The following is a 17,864-nucleotide window of genomic DNA, read 5'->3' as shown; positions in this document are numbered from 1 at the left end:
AGGAAGGAGAATAAAGAAAAAGAAAGGAAGGAAGAAAACAATCTTCCTATTGTACCACTGAAACAAGTTGTAGTTTGGATACAGAAAGGACCAGTGTATGACTGTATAGACTAATCAAAGACCAAAGAAGATGGAAACTCAAATCCTTGGCCATTTCTGACAGTTGCATACATGGCTGACAGGCACATTACCAGTGCTGGGGGATTCTCTTCCCAAGCCATTCTCCCTTAGGTGTTTATGAAAGTAACAATAATGTGGTCATGGGGAACAATATTGTATAAGAATGAGGAAGGAAAGGTGGAGGTGGGAACACAAGAGAAGTTAAATGAGAAACAGAGGTGGAGATGGAAGGATGTGTCCAGCATCACATGGGTAGCTCAGGGGACAAAATGCAACCTCTTTAGTGCAACCTCTGCACAAAACACCACGAAGCAGCACTGCTATTAATCAACAGATCAACAGTTAACGTTTTTAGCATAATGAGAGCCTGTCTCACATTAGCAAATGACATTTAGGATAACAAAAAGTTCTTAATATTGATGTATTAATAAAAGATATTAGAGATATTTTACAAGACTTGGTATTAGTTTAATCAAAAGTCTCTAGTTTAATTATGAGTCTTGTGACTCTTCCTGCAAGGTTAATGGAAACCTTGTCTAAATATAAGGAACACAAACTAATCATTCTGACATTTTGAAGGGTTCCACAAACCACCATTGGCTCTGAAAAAAAAAAAAAMCTCTTTAAAAAGTCAGGGGAAAAAATTATTTCAGATCAATATAGATTTCATCTTCTGAGTCTTTCAATAGGGAAGTACCGAGCATTTTATTTAGAGATGGAAACAAGCTTACAACAGAGACAGGAAACCATTGAAAATTATTGGTTCATTAAATCTGAATACCTCTCAGGTTGAATGCTTTCTTGTACAAAATCTCCCCCATGGCCTTGGAGGGCTGTGCCTGGAGCCCCATTTTTAAAAGCCAGTAGATCCAAACCTTGAGACTAGTTAACACAGGTACTATCTATCATAAATGCAGGAGCGCAAACAACACCCCACRTAGTTCAATAGGGGAGGGTCATTTTCCATGACTTCCTCGGAAGTCCATCGGCACTTCTGGGTCACATGACTTTCAAGTCAAGCTGTTTAAGACCTCAGAGGCTCCAACAACTAGACATTATTCTCTTTTGTCGCTGATGTAAATTCCACAGAATTAGAGAACACTGCTGGGAGGTGAATTCRTTTCATCAACTGTGGGCAATTGTTCAGACACCTGGGTCTAAGTTGGTTGTCCAGACTTTACAATTGAAGGAAAGAAACATGCATTAATGGCRTATTATTCTCTCACTATAATGCAAATTTCTAATCCAGAGTCTGATTTATCTGAAATGTAAGTACCTGTTTCTTTCCACTGCTTATARAGATTTATATATTTAAGATTTAGATGCCAAAAATAATAAAAATGTATCTATTATGATATAGCCATCATTTCTGAAAGGAAAAACTCGTGAAATTTCTAGTTTGTGTGCAATATTCAGAAATTTTTCTCTCGCTTCAAACTGGAATGGAGACAGGTTTCTGAATATTGTAGCTATTCAATAGCCAGAAATCACACAGAAATTGAAATGGCCTCAAGGAAAAATCTATCATTGTCATCAAAATTCTAGGAGCTGATTTTTTCCTTTTGGTTACAATTCCAATTGGATTGGAGGTCATGTATCTGCACAATCCATTTTACAGATTTTTAAGTGTAATAGCCAGAAATTAGAGGATATCCAGGAGAAAAAACAAACAAACAAACAAAAACTTTAGAAGTGGAGAAACTACGACACAGTAAGGAAATATATTTAGCCTTTCTAAAGAAAACTGAAAATAGATTTAACTCAGTTTATAAATACTATCAGAAAGGAAAGAAAAAAAATACTGCATTTTTTTATTTCAGTAAAAGGGAGCTTTTAATTTAGCACAAGAAGACACGACAAAAATCAAAGAGTAGATGTCAGATAAACGCAGATGAGAAATTAGGCCTACATTCTCACAGGCATAGGTGTGAACCATTGAAACAAAACATTAAGGAAAGCAGAGGCATCTTCTCTATCTACGGACAAGATTTTAGTTATTTTCTAGTTAGGCATAGGCTGTGTATTGAATGAATCYTTTTTTTTTATAGGACAGTGGTGAAATACAGTGGCTTAGCAAAACAAAGGATTCAGAAGAGATATGAGCTAGAACAGACATACACTGAAAAGTGAAGTTCAACATGAAAATACCTACACTGGCAGAATCCTTTTTGAGTGTTAGTGCTATGGGTCTATGAGGTGTTGATTTGCCTTATATTTGCCTTCTATATTGTTAGATATGTGATTATTTCATACAATAAATCTACTCCAGTTAGAAATGAAAGCATGGTTCCATGTCCCAATGTCTCTGATTGCGAAGACATTTTCAAAGGAGTCATTCTATTTCTATTCCCTATATCTGTCAGATCTCCTTTCCTGTCCACTCTATCTGGACAGGAATCCTTCCTGTGGATCTATATAGTAAAACAGTTTACCAAAAAGTCCTTGCTTTAAAATATCCCTCCTAAACAAAATTGGAGGGAACTTGATTTACATCAGTGAGTCAAGTATCAGGAAAATGTCATATTTCTGTCATATTTGAAGCCTGAGATGTTGGAAGCTTCAATCATCAGCATGTAACAAGATGCATTTCTTGATTACTCTTGAACTTTCCATTCACTTATCACCTCTGTATTGAGATAAATGGAATCACTAGATTTAACCTTTGTTTTAATTTTATTTGTATGAAACTAAGCATTTATTACTCAGATTAGAGTGAGGGGATTTATTTATTTTTCTTTAGCTATTGAAATGCTATTACTCATGAGTAATGTTAAAAGCAAGCTTTGGAGAGCTAACGGGCTTAACGGATTAAAATAAAGTACTCCAAGTGGAGAAAAGCTTTGTACGGAAAAGAATAATTCTCTAGAAAAGTATATTGCAAGGTCAAATGTAGCCACTTGAAACTGATCTATTTCTGTAAAGCAGTTAAATATTTCACAAGTTATGTTGATTAGAGAATCAGTAATATCTATATAATTTATCAAGATAGTTTTGAAGATCAAAGCTTGTCCTTGAGCAACAGTGGGTGTAGTGCTCCCCTTCCTCACCACAGCACACAGCCACAGCCCCCGGCTACCAAGATATCACATCTAGCTGAAGCCTGTGTGTGCCATAATTTAATATAACTCACTGTGAAATCAGGGAGACTACTCAGTTGAGCTCAACAGGAGGCAGAGTGACCAAAACAGATGGGAAAGGTATTAATCTATTCCTTTTTCCCATCCTAAGTAGCTTTTCTTCCTCYATAGCATAGTAGTCTGTATGTAGTAGCAACATGCTCATACTGAAATAAAAAATCATGGACAATATTTGCTGATTTTTTTTTTCATTTTCCACTAGCAAACCTACTACAGAGGTTATGTGGCCATTTTTGTTGTTTTATAGCCAGCTATGAGTGCATGCATAGAAAATCCTGTTAATACAGGAACTGAAAAATACCTTATTTTCCTGCTTACATTGGTTTAGGAATATTGTGCTCTCTGTGTGTTTTATGAGCAAAGAATTGAAAAGACAATGAATTAACAATCAAAGAAAGTATCTATGCAGATCGTATCTGTCTCAGATATAAAACTTGATTTCACTAACACTTTTCTTGAGGTACATTATTAGTAGCAATCAGTGAGATGAACAGCATCAAAAAGAAAAAAAAGGAGGCAAATTTGTTGTCTTTTATCATCATACTTGGGAACAAAAAAAAAAAAGGCCCAGAAAGTATTCTGAAAATGATGTGACTTCTAACATTTTAGATCAGTAGAGAAGACTGAAAAGGAACATAGTTTTCTAGACTCTAAAGAGGAAGGGAATAATGTGTACCCCAGAGTCATGGTGGATAAGACAAAATGGAGTGGGTTTGTTCAGCTGAATGAAAGATTCAGGTCAAATTTGAGGGGAAAAGGCCTTTTTGATAAGCATGATGATGGTGATTGAACAAGAACACTTGGAGAGACTGTGGAATAGCTAGAGTTGCTAGTTTCAGAGGTTTTTAAAAGTAGGTTTTTCACGTCTTCAAAAAAAAAAAAGTCTTAAAATAGGTTTACTTGCCAGGAAAGACATAGCTTCAGTGGTTCCTGTCTTAGGACAGAAAAATGGACAGAGATTTCAAGGTGGTTTCTCTAATTACCAGGGCACTAAGGGTTCATATCGGTTTACTGGAAAAGTATGCTCTCTGTCACACAAATTACAAAATCACCTTAACTCTCAATAGTTCCCCCACYTGAAGTTCAGCATAGAAAAAAAGGTTTCTGATCTGTTTTTAATTTGCAAGTCCCAAAATGTATACAGGTATACAGTATTCTCATACAAGGCAGACCTAAAGTGCCTGCTTAAATTCATTCCTATTCAGGAAAATATCCAAGTAGGATTGAAYCTCAAAACTGAAGATCTGAAACATGATCAATAATGCCAAATACAATCTTTTTTTTTCAGTTAATCACATCATACTATAGTGTTTTCTCATTTTAAAAATACATATATCATACAGGCTACCCTTCCTAGCTATGAGATTCTTGCCATCTGCTGGCAGATGTTTTATGTTTTTGTTTGAAAATGAACAAATTAAGTTAATCAAAAATACACAAAAAAGTTAAAACTGTATCAGCCACCAAACTGTACTAAAGGCAAATATTGGGAATTAATGTTGCAGATCAAAAATACAAATTTAACCATTATTAGGATTGAAGCACTTCTTAATGCAAGATTAAGTACCTATCTTGTGCTAACAAAAGCATCATTATAATATATAATCTACCTACTAGAAGATATTTTGCAGACTATGAACCAGTAGTAAAATTCATTTTTCATCTATAAATGAAAAACAGTCATTCAGTTCCACACAAGTAATATTCAATAGAAGGGATAGCCTTGCTCAAATTGTACTTTTATGCAGCAGCCATCAAACGAGAATGTATCCAGTTGATAAGGAAACCATGAGTTATATAAAACCATAAACTTATATAACAAGAATGTCGGTTTCTAGGAATGGGCTGTATTTGCAGTAAAATCATCTTTTTTTAAAAAAGTGCTTGCCAATGTTTTACTTTATCAACATTTAAGTGTAATTCACATACCTGGTTTTAATGTTTTGATTGCCACAGGGGTGGTATTATTCCACAGTCCTTCCCATACCTCACCAAACTGACCGGATCCTAATTTTTTTAAGAATTTCAGAGATTTTCGGTCTATCTCCCACTGATCCACAGTTTTATAAGACAAATCAAAAGTTGAAGGAATTTGTACCTGATATAAGGCAAGAAATAATACAGTAATTTAGATTTCTAATATTTTTACAGCAGAATATTGTTAATTATATCACAAAGTTGCAACTGATATGAATAATATTTTTTGAAATCATAGCTATATGATAAAGTGTGTTGGATACAGGAAGTATAGCACACATAAGGAGTATTTTCTGTTGCTGCATTATTATTAACTCAAAAAAAAAATTGCCATTAAAAAAATAGAAATCATCCCTCCAGCAAACTCTTCAACAATGACATATTTCTTGCCTGAACCCAGTGGTTTTGTCTCAGTAATTACTTATAGACAGCTAGAATTATGAAGTTGGTGATTTCATCTCGATATCCATTTACAAAAAGGTATTCATAAATCATGATTTGGCATATTTTTTCCTCCAGTCACATGATGATTTGTGCAAAATGGCATGGTATTTTATTACTAACATGTCAACTTCAAGAGTGAAACTGTAATGCTATCCATGACTTTCTGAAAGCAACCAYGTTAAGCACCATTTTGAAATGGCAGAAACAGTTATGGGGCTAACACGTTATAACAAATATCTGAAGAATTACCTTATAAAAAATATATGTACAACATAGCATCCACTCTTACCTTTAGACATGGTTTTCCAAGTGTCACACAGAGGCCATCACTGTTCTTACTGTAATAGTCAACAAACTCATTTAGAGTTTTAAAAGTTTTCCGTCTGCTTAGGAAAAATCCTCCTTCATCCAGCCTTTTGATCCTGTAGTGCTTCACAGATTCACCATCAAAAACTAAAATGATTTAAACATATTAAGTTTCTAGGTCTTAGAGCAGTATTACTCTATAGACAGCAGTTTCAAACCAGCTTAAACAATATTATGCACCTATGTTTTTAAAAATAGAATTTAAAGACCTAAAATAAATTAGTTGAGTTGCAAACATAGCAGTTACACAAAGTCTCTTTCAAACTGAAGCTCACTTTTTAGATAGTTTAACATACCTATTCTACTAGTTTTTAAACATTCAAGTCTGGAGATTCTTGCACTATGAAACTTGATACAAAAATTTCCATCTTTTAGGACACCAAAATCAAGCATAATCATCTCAAAAGAAACATTTAATATTTTATAATTTTAATATTTTAATACTTTATTTTAAAAATATTTTTAATCATTATTTTAATTTTTTTGTTAATATTTATCAATATTATCATCCCATATAACAGCTTCTGGAAGCATTTTAGAGCAAACAAATATACACACCATATGGCCATGATTTTCTGATTTGAACACTCACATCTTCCATAGATTTTGTACTTGGAATGTGTAAATATCAAGCCAATAATGCTCTATTTTAAGTAGTTGATGACTCTTTTCCAACCAAATGTCTTTTATCTATTTTTTCTTAATCAACAAGATATTTATCTCCTTGCTTCCTCTAAGTTATTTAGGTGCATGCCAAAACACCCAGAGTGCCCTTGTCTCTGACCTTCACAGCACTCTTTGGTGGGGTCAGAGAGTAGGCTGGGCCTCTCTTTGCTGGGGAGGAATAGCAGCAGACCCAAAATGGCGAAAAATGCACTGTTGCTCACTTTGTTCACTATTTAGGGAGGAAAAGCCCTGTAAGTGCCATTTCTTGCTGGGTTGTCATATATGTCTTAGAGAACTCCTGTACAAAGGAACATCAGAAGGAGCAATGGCTATAATATCTGAGTGGCAGCAGGGAAAAGCCACTCTAAAGAGTTAGAAAGAAGCCTAGTCTCACACATGGGGCAACAGTTAATGTGTCACTCTATTACTGTGACCATCACTCTCCATTTCCAATAAGCAGTGGAGAGCTTGTGTTACATCCTGAAGGATAACTGGTTCAACTCCCATCAACACAACAGTTGGGAGTCCTAATACTGACAGAGTTCTGTAATAAACATTACTTCCTAATGAGGAATCCTGACTGTACAGAGCATTACTCAAGATGGAAGAGGTTTAAGCAGAAGGATATTTTTTCTACAGCTCAAATAAGAAGACATATGCATCTGGGGAAGRAGGTTTCTGATCCTGCAAGTTCCACGTGGAAAATACCCAGAGCTCAAGGAGCAATACCAAGCTGTAATGAGATGAAGGAAGAGAGAGTATTTAAAAGCTGGCATTTTTTTTCCACCTTCACCTGTTAGGGCAGGTGTTGGAGAAAGGTGAAAACACATAGGTAGGCTGCAAGATTTGAGAGGTCGGTGGGAGAATTGGACTGGAAAGGAGAATGAGAATCATCTAGTGAGAMGTTTGGGAAATGGCCAGAAAAAAACAGTAGATAAATAACAAAAAGTGAAAGATTAATTGAAAGAGAAGGTAATGGCAATAAGTAGCAGACAGGGGGAAAAAMCAAAATTTTATTACAGCCTGCCATTTCCTGAAAAGACACTGTTGTTCCACAGTGAATGGGGAGAGGACTGCAAAGGGAGGAGGAGGAGGAAATTCCASTTACTATCCTGTTGCTGGTTGTGCACCTCACACCTCCCCAGGGTGGGCCAGGTGTGTCCTTCCCCKTATGTATTTAGGAGATCACAGGTCCAAGCTCCTTCTCAGAGCTCACACAGAGTACTGAATAGAAAAGCAGAAGGGAGCCATAGGGAAGAAGAGGCCTCGTGTTGTTTACATCCATTATATTTTTTGGTAACCAAAATTAGAGGAAACAATTAACTCATGTTATTAGTGGCTACTCTTGCTTACATAATCAGTTTAATATCAATGTGTTTCAGTCCTACTAGCAAAATCAGTCTGTCACTCATATATGGGAGGAAAGGGCCAAGCTCTTCTCAGTGGTGGACAGTGACAGGACAAGGGGCAATGGGTGTAAGTTGAAACACAGGCAGTTCCATCTCCATGTGAGGAGGAACTTCTTTCCTGTGAGGATGACAGAGCCCTGGCACAGGCTGCCCAGGGAGGCTGTGGAGTCTCCTTCTCTGGAGATCTTCCAAACCCGCCTGGATGCCGCCCTGTGCCCCATGCTCTGGGTGTCCCTACTGGAGCAGGGGGTTGGACTAGATGATCTCTAGAGGTCCCTGCCAACCTYAASCATTCTGTGATTCTGTGATATGAAAATCCAGTCGTTGGCAAGTTTATTACTGTTCTCCCTTGGAGTTATCCCTGCTGAAATATCCTTGACGTTGCAGCCTTCACTTTGCRCACTACCTACACAGAATGTGTGTTTAGCTTTTACACATTATTCTAAAAGCTCAGGAATATGTGCCMTAGGTCTTGAGTTAACTATAGAAAGTAAATGTGCAATCATTTTAGACATGATATGAACAGAGGAATTCAGAGATCCATATGTGTGTTCCATGATGTTAAGAAATTAGTTATTACATGTACAGTATAACCTCTCTCACCCTTACCTGAATAAATTCAAATGAGTGTCTTCCTTCCTTTAGCACTGAAGTGTCTGATSAGATGTTTCCTACTACCCTGTGTGATTGTCACCCCCGATCACTAGAGGGCATATAGGAGTTGTTGTAAACCTGAAGCAGGTTACCTAACTGCCTCATGACATATTTTTAGGGAGATGAGTTATAAAAAAAAAAAAAAAAAAGTAAATGTTTGTGATGCCTGATTTGGAGCAAGGACAATGGCAAATGACTTGAACGGTAATTCAGCAATAACACACAATGAAAATTCATTGGCTTTTGGCAAAGTTCTAAGTACATCTGGCCAGAAGAATTGTTATTTATGATTCGGCTAATAAATGGCCAGTAGGATGACTGTGTTAGCCTGGTCTCATCTATATAATCAAGAGTGATAGTAGCTTGAGTATCTGATTTATTTATTAGCAATATTATAATTATTATTTGTAAAATAGATTATGTAAGAGCTGGTTTGAAAGRTGTGCTCTAATTTCCTAAATAAGCTTTGTACAAAAGCCTATGGCTGGCAATATATAATATAGGTCAGATGACATCAGCACTGACTCCTGATCTTGTTTACTAAGTCTATGGGTAATGGTATCCTCAAAGTTTCTGGAGAGGTTCCAGTTTATACTATAATTTGCAGCTACCAAATGCTTTATCCTGGTTCGTGGTATTTTGCTGCTATTCAGGCCGTATTTTGCAATTTTGCATCAAGAGATGACTCACCACAGACTGTTTTTCATATCAAAATGAAATGAAACAGTGTTTGCAGACCAGCTGATCTAATCTGCTTATCACAGCCAAGCAGTGTGACTTGAGCAAGGAAATAATAAATGAAAAATGGTACTCTCTCTATAGCATTTACATCTCACCAGGCAGAACATTTCCTAAAATTGTTGAGGAAAATGATGTTTTAGCTACTGCATGATACTTTCATTAGCTTCTTATCCCTGTAAGATAACATTGCTGGTTTATGGTGCTTTTGTAGCTTTTTCTTCCTTCTGGATGAAGCTGCAGTGTGCATGGAAAACCCATAGATTTCTGCACAGATACAGTTTTTGCCTGTGATAAGCAGCTCAGGGGAGGATTAATTCAGTGTTTAATAAGGGACTTTTGATTTTCTGTTTTGGTGTTGTTTTGTTTTTTTGGGGGGGGAGTTGTTTTTTTTTTTCCTTTGTATCACCTTGCCATGTGAGAAGTTGGGTATAAGTCCTGCACTCTATAGATAGAGAGATAAAGCATAGTGCAACTCCTCCTCCCACACATGGCACAGAACGTGTCACTCTTGGAAGAGGTAGCTACAATTCCCTTTGGTCCTTCCAGTCATCCCTACATCCATTGGAGACAGTTAAATGAGACAGGACCGTGACCACAGCTCCACAAAACGTGACATGATTAGGGTCTAAAAACTGCAGTGTTTTTCTCCTTGACTTGCCATTCCCAAAACAATTGTAGTTGCCCATTAGGTTTCTTCCTGGGTTTGAATTAACAGAAGCATTCTGTTCTCCTTGCTTCCCATCTTTTTAAGACTAGGCCAGATTTTGTCCTCCAAACCYTCTCCTCCATACTTCCACTGCAACTCTGTGGTACCCCAATACTTCTTCCTCATGTGAGGATRAGCACAGATATGCATGTTAACAACAGGACCATGGCCAGCCTTCTGCCAGGAGTTGCACTTGGTCTCCATGTCCCAGTGGAAGCTGGGAGGAAAGCAGCTCATTAAGGTGCTCTCAGCAGCACAGAGCAGGTGCAGTACCTGCTCTTGCTCAGTGATTCCCTTGCTATGACTATGATTTTACCACTCCTATCAGTCTGCTGCCTTAATTGATTACCCACTTTTTCCAATGCCTAATGCCAATCTGTCTTAGAGAAAACCACACAATCTTTTTCAGGATCAGGAAAAAAAAAATGGGGGAAACACAAACCAGTTACATTGCTATTTAATGCAATCAGTCTTTCAGATACCGTTATTGGGAGAGGGAGGGAGCTGAGCACCTCCTGCTATCATTGGCAATGACACTCAATTAAGCTGAGCATATCTAAATTATGGCTTTTAATTAAAAAGAGGCAATGTCTAAGATGGCACCAACATGTTTAAAATTTAATACATTTTACACCAGATGCTGGAGTCATCAACATAAAAAGCCTTCTGCAACATGTGCATTTTTAAAATGGGAAAACCTATTCTTAAAATGTCAAACACTTTAAAATGATAGCAACACATCTCAAAGTCCTAGCTAAAGTTTTATGTGCTTTCCATTTAACCATTTACAGCAGAGAGAAACCTTTCTCAATATAACTTTTCATTTGCAATTTAAATAGTAATTTATCATCTAAATCATTAACAAAATGTGTGTTTTTTCCATCATACCAAGTTAAAAATTAAAGTTGTCCCTTTAATGAAAGGATAGGTTTATTTCCTCTTTTCTTCCCCTTAAAGAGCAACATTTGTCTCCCTCTCATTAACATTAAGTCTCTTATACATTGCCCATATGTATATGATATCAAGCTTGAAAGTCATAAAAAGTAGTTTATGAAAGCTTGGGTGGGTCAAAATCTTTCTTCATTTAATGGTCAAAATCTTTCTTCATTTAATTTTTTTTCCTTTTTAGTTTGATGATATTTAAATATTACGGTGGACAGAGACTTGCAATACTTTCAGAAATGCCTTAGTTATGAAAGCTAGATTACCACTCTTCTAGCCTTTATTATCATATGCTCTGGAGTAAAAACAAAAACAGCATAGCAAGTAGAAACTAAATCAGTCCTCCACAAGGCAGCTATTCTGTGGCCATTATTATGTTTACTTCATACACTTAAAAACCTGGAAACTGAAATTAAAAAGATATTCTGATAGATGAGGTGATGATTTTTCCCTCATCATATGCTACACAGATTGAAGCTATGCGAGATTCTTAAAAAGAAAATGATGGCATCACTGTCCTTCGAGAAAGAACAGTGCTTTGCTGACTAAGTTTTCAGTATCCCATAACTCCTAATGGAACAAAACTGACTTTTTCATAGCATTTAGTGAACTAAACAACCTTCCTTCCAATTAATTCTTGCCACACTACAATGCACTTCATCATCTGTTTTAGCAGGCACTCAATCTCCCTAAAGTGACACATACAACGTCTGGACCAATATGTATTACCATTAGGCTGGAAGCAAAGAGCCTGCACAATCTATGCAGATTCGATTTACTCAAGTCTGGTCAGTAGGAAGCAAATAATATTTAGCCTCCTAGGATGAAGCAGTGTGTCAAAGCTAAATTACATTCCAGTCTGGGAAGCTGCTAAAAGTTATAGCAGCAGTGGGGAATCATTTCATTAATGCCCACTGTCTCTACACTGTTTCACAACTTATTCTCATGCACAAAGAAGGATTGACTGCTATAGCCAGACTCTTTCCTCAGCTTATATGCTGTTGTTCAATGCTGTTCTGAAGAGAGCATTTGGGAAATCCTGGTGTAATTTCCTTATGAAAATGCATTAGTGAGAAGCAAGCTACTCTTTCCTTCATCAAACAAAGCTATGTCAACCATCCTGGAATAAACCCCCACTAATGATTTCATACATTGCCTGTTACCAGCAAGCACCAAAGCTGCTGTTCTTCTATAAGCTTATATGGAAAATTGCCCATGGCCTATTACAAACTTCTTTAATGAAATCTAATATATTAAAACAGATAGATTATGATTTCTATCCAGAATCTGGAAGGAAAAAAAATGAAACAGCAGCATTTAAGTATGATCTCATTCTACCATAAATGTAGAATAAGATCTATTTCCACTCTCTTGGATTTTTCACTGCAATACTTGATGTTGATAGTGAAGTATTGACACCTTCAGCTAGGAGATGTAGCCAACATGAAAGATAAGGAACCAAGATTTTTATTCTTCTGTAGCAGGTTGTAGTTAAAAAAAAAAAAAAAAAAACCTGCATATCCACTCATGAACATAGAAGTATAAGATTTTTCATTTACTGTTAGTAAGTTCCCATGTATTCAAAGCCAGCATTAGGCAGATAATACAGGCATATCTAACCTGCCCTGCATACTATCAAACTGTTACTAGTCTAGCCTACCTTGATAAAATCAGCTCACTGATGAAAAACAATTGAATGAAGCTGAAGCCATTTAAGACAAGCATAAATTAGTAGAGAGAGAGAGAAAACATTTTGAAAGTTGCAGCTTTAATACATTCTTTGGGTAAAAAGGTACACGTGCAGCTGTTCAGTTTTCATGGTTTGGGAACTATCTGATTCTTGGCTGATGGTTAGTGTTCATAGAAGTTCTTCTCAGTGAGCTTCCTTGAGGGAAGGCAAGGACTGTGGACTGGACTCTCCCAGAATTAAAAACATCATATTTATTTCATAAACATCACTGTATTTCACTACACAAGAAACCTATATTTGTCTTGGCAGTAAAAAACAATGTTCCCCTGCTATAACAAGACAGAGCTGGTATATACCCTTTCCTTGTGTTCCTGAAGGAGAAACTGAGCATGTGTCAAAAGTTCATTAATCTGCTTACTCATTTAGATGTTATGTTTAAAACATGTGTGACACATCATCCAGGCAGAAGAGGAGTCAATATGAAAGAATTTGGTTATGCATAAGTCACTACTCATTTCATGGGTGTAAATCTACATGTGACATCATAGTTTGTTCATAATCATCACGATTACAGAATTAAGGTATGTAGAGCTATCCTCATTCAATGCATTAGGACGTTTGTAAGCAAGGTCATCTGAAGGCTTCTTGCTGTATTTTGCCCCGTATTCTCCTATTCTCCCAGGGACAGCATACTCTTAACTCATATTAGAGGTTTGCTTAAAAAAAATAGCAACTATTGAAAATAGTTCCTATTTTGAGGCAACTAGAACACTGGAAGTAATAATGACAAAAAAGCTCATTTGTGTTCTGAGAATATTAATAAACACAAACTGTAAAATGAAAGTTAGCAGAGACCCAAAAAGTTCTTGTCAACTTGTCTTTTTGTATCTCCAGGGAAAGAAAGATTATTATGAATTTAAATTACATTTTCATGTTCAAAATCTATCACATTCAAAAATTAAAAAAACTGCAAATCAAATGAGAAATTTTTAAAACATTTAAAGAACTAAACCTGACAGATAAGATAAAGAGACTACCTGACAGTGAAAATTGGCCTTTAAGACTTTCACTTTCTCGGATTAGGAAAGCTCCTGCCTGGTTTCCAGGATATGACAGTTGTCTCTCTGCATCTGCTCGTTTGATTGGACCGAAAAACCACCTGAAAAATAATAATAAAAAATTAATTTTACCAATAAATAAAACATGATGGAAAGACAATTTGGCTTTTATAAACATACTGCAAATTTACAAAGACTGTGTTGATTAGCATTATAACAGTATATAAAAATCCCTTTAAGAACTACACATTTATTTTTGTGTACAAAAATATATACCACAAATGATTTCTAGAGAAATACAGTTCAAAAGTGGTTGAATGTCATTGCCTATCCTCCCTACTCCCAATAAATCACCAAAGAAATTTTGCTCTTGCTATTGTCACAAAAACAGATGCTCACYTGAATTACGCAGAGGTAAAAGTATGTGGTAACATTAAGACATCTTACAAGTCAAAGAGATCCAAAATAATAGCAGCCAGCTGATGCTTCAAGAGGCAAGTCAAGCTAGAATATTCTCCATTTCATTTTCATGTTGATATCTCATATGCCTTATTAGCAGTTTTTCAGCTCTTCTGCTGTTAGATGAGCAGAGCCAATTCTCCTTTCAAGTTACTGGCAACATTTGAGTATCTATGTCCTTTGAAAATCTACTCCTTTTAAAATATTTGCATAATTTTCCCTTTATTACTAACACATATATTTTAAGCTATAGTTTTAGCTTATTCATTTGAGCGTGTTATTTAGTGCTTTTGCTGCTCTATGTTCAGTATAAATTAAACTGAAATAAAAAAGAGGTGATTCAGCATTTTCAACTGGGATAGCATTCAGCTTCGGTCRTGCAAAGATATAAAGCTCTTTCCAAGATTAGCTTATCTGAAGTAAATGGTGATAAATAGTTATCAGAAATATGCCACCTACTCACAGGAGGGGTCCTTTTAAATTAATTCTAGATAAACCTAATATGCAAACTTTTACAATAAATCAATGTATCACATGACACAAGTTGCTTATTCAGCTAACTAATTTATTTGTCTATTACTAGTGAAAAGTACAGAAGGAGACAACAACAAATTACTTTAGTATCTGTAACGCTTACAGCCATCAGCAGGAATGAAGAAAATAAATTGAGAGTGTGGGGTGAAATGTTTAAAATAATATCCTGCTTGCATGAGGAAACACTAGGAATGAGTAATGTTTTCTTGTATGAACAAAGAGGAAACAAATAAAGGCAAACACAGATGGAGCTAACTGGCAATGAATATACTTTGATAACAATAGAAAATGAAACCCAGATATTCCAGACTACATTCCAAACTTCTGAGTTTAAGAAGATTTGGATAAAATGTACACAGACCATRATACATATTTGGCAAGGAAAGAGATCTGACAAGAAAGGTTATATGTGTAAAATTTCTGAAAGAATGGTAATTAAGCTTATAATAATTCATTAATTTGACTGTAGAAAGCAAGATAACCAACATGTGTTGAAATCCTTTGCTGAAGTTCTGATCAAAAAATGAAGAGACAGAGCATGAGCTAAACTTTCTCTAAAAACCAAAGGCAGCTTGTCAGCCCTCAAAAATAATTAGCTTTCTGAAATTTCAAAACATCCTAGCTCTGAGAGTAATACTGAAAACCATAAACTAATTTTAAAGAATTTAAATTGATATTTTTCTCTTTGAAGTATAAATATTCCTTTASTAATAGTCAGTCCAACTAGAATTTCTAACAGGAGTGTATGAGTGTTCAATTTCATATCTGCTTTCTCCACAAGTGAAAAGGAGAGCACCCTTTCAAAAGGATTTCGTTTTGCTCTGTGGTCAAAATAACTTCCAATGCAATGGAAGGCTGAATTCAAAAGGCTGAATTTTATGTTCAGGATAGTCACTTACATAGTTTTTTTATGGCCACAAARCATTTGGAGAGGAAAAATAAAAAGAGAGAGAAGAAGAAATAATTAAAAGAAAACCTGAAATAACACATGAAGTGCTATCCATTACATACTTAAATTACTTAACCAGTACTTTCTAGTATTATTTCAAGGTACTTTCATGGCACTAGAAAGTTCATGAGAATGTTGAATTATCAATTCATATACAGGTCCCCCCCTAGACTTCAGCCGGGAGCTAGATTGCTTTGTATCACAATTACATACAGAATATATGCATATCAACAGATAATCAAGTATGGCACTAATGGCACTAACTTATGCCTAGATGTGACATTTCAATTTTTAATAGGATATATTTGATTAGTAAGAGCACAACAATAGTCTTGTTCTGTCAGGGAGACTGCAGAACATGTTATCTAATATCTGAGTCAACATCGCTTCCAGCATTCCATTCTTTTTCCATTTCAGTGTAGGCTGACAGATAGGATCTTTTGGGGATTGCTTTCTGCCAGTTCCCTAGAAATAAACATTTCCACCATCCTTCATAGCTCCCAGAAAAACTTCATTAAAAATTCCAGGCTAGTCCATGCCAGTTCTGACCACCACATATTAGAGGTTCATCTTAATGTAGTTCTGAAACAACCACAATCCTTACAACCCTTGTTGCTGATGATGCTCAACATAATTTTGGTGGGATTTGTTGCAGTCGGTCAGGGATCCCACTTGTTCATTTCTTTACTATGAGTCTATTCCACTAGTAGTTGTTGGACCCACAAGATCTTCAACCTTTGTACATAATGTTCCCTGACTACGTCAGTATCAGTCCTGAGACCTGTACTGCCATCCTATAATCTTTTCCTTCTGGAAGAAGAAGTGATAGTCCTTCCGCAAGCAGAATTTTGGTGGATAATCTTAATAGGCAAATTATTTGGGAAAGGAAGACAATGATATTAGGGAAAGAAAAACAACTAAGATTTATTGCTTTGGGAAAGAAAAATGATAATATATGAAAGAAGGATCTCTATATACTTTTTTTTTTTTTTTGGTTATATCAGGAAGATATAAGTTTCAGGAGGAAACTTTAATATGGAAAGTTGAAGAGAAGAGTAACATAGGCCAAAGGTATTGTATTCTGAATAGCCACTGACAAAATCGTTAAAGTGATGAAAGATATGAAGACAAAGGTCCACAGTGCTACATCACTGGCAGAGCTTCCAGTATTTGGCAGTATCTCTTGAAACAATTAGCCCCATCAGGAAAACAAAAATTGGAAATATTCTCATAAAAAATGCATATCAGGTTCCCTTCTACTCTTTTTCCTCTCATTAATGTAATATGTCCTTCTGACCACTCACACTACTTCACAGAATCACAGAATCAGAAGAATGATCAGAATCATTTTCTACTTGAAGTAGAGACTGAAACTTTATCAGAGGATCTCAATTAAAATGGAAAGTTGTGTCTTTTTCCTAAAATTAACACTATCTGAAGCACAAGGCTAGACTTAAACATGGCCCCGATAAAAAAAACTTTTGGGAGCATTCTTCCAGTACCTGACCATTCTCTGGGTAGCCACTTTCCAGCCCCACTCACACTGGAATGCTAAGATTAGTCTTTCTCAAAACCTTAATCCTTTAATTTGCACTAACCAGAGGTGTAGTATCAGCTTTACCTAAGAACCCAGCCATAACCTGAATGCATAAAAAGTTTGTCAGAGGATGACTCTTTCTGCACATTCAGCTACTCCCTTGGAATGATTCTTTGGAGTCTTAGTCACATTTATTGGACCTCTAGGGTTTTTAATCTTCTTTATACTAAAAGTAATGCAATCCCTAACAGTAACTCCAGGCATGGGCTTCATCAGATCTCTGCTCCAGATCACTCATTTATTCACTTCTCTTCACTGCTCGTTTGTTACCTGTGCAGAAGACTATCACTGAAAATGTTGTGGAAGTTCACACTCTGTCATCCATTTTCATTAGAATTACAGAATCATAGAATGCTTAAGGTTGGAAGGGACCTCAGAGATCATCTGGTCCAACCCCTCTGCACACACAGGGTCA

At 36.0% G+C, this 17,864-nt stretch overlaps 1 protein-coding gene across 1 annotated transcript in view; it reads right to left on the bottom strand.

The window, feature by feature from the left end:
* FRK (fyn related Src family tyrosine kinase) overlaps nucleotides 1-17,864 on the bottom strand; it is a 48,247-nt gene that overhangs the window by 13,327 nt on the left and 17,056 nt on the right. The window contains exons 2-4 of the mRNA XM_026045664.1: nucleotides 13,890-14,011; nucleotides 5,968-6,131; nucleotides 5,187-5,355 (exon numbers count right to left, since the gene is read on the bottom strand). Coding sequence (XP_025901449.1) covers nucleotides 5,187-5,355; nucleotides 5,968-6,131; nucleotides 13,890-14,011 — 455 coding nt within the window. The remainder of the gene's footprint in view (nucleotides 1-5,186; nucleotides 5,356-5,967; nucleotides 6,132-13,889; nucleotides 14,012-17,864) is intronic.

This window comes from Nothoprocta perdicaria, unplaced genomic scaffold (genome assembly GCF_003342845.1).
Source record: "Nothoprocta perdicaria isolate Ctin4 unplaced genomic scaffold, notPer1 scaffold_409, whole genome shotgun sequence".
NCBI lineage: Eukaryota > Metazoa > Chordata > Aves > Tinamiformes > Tinamidae > Nothoprocta > Nothoprocta perdicaria.
This window is presented reverse-complemented; position numbering and strand designations above follow the sequence as displayed.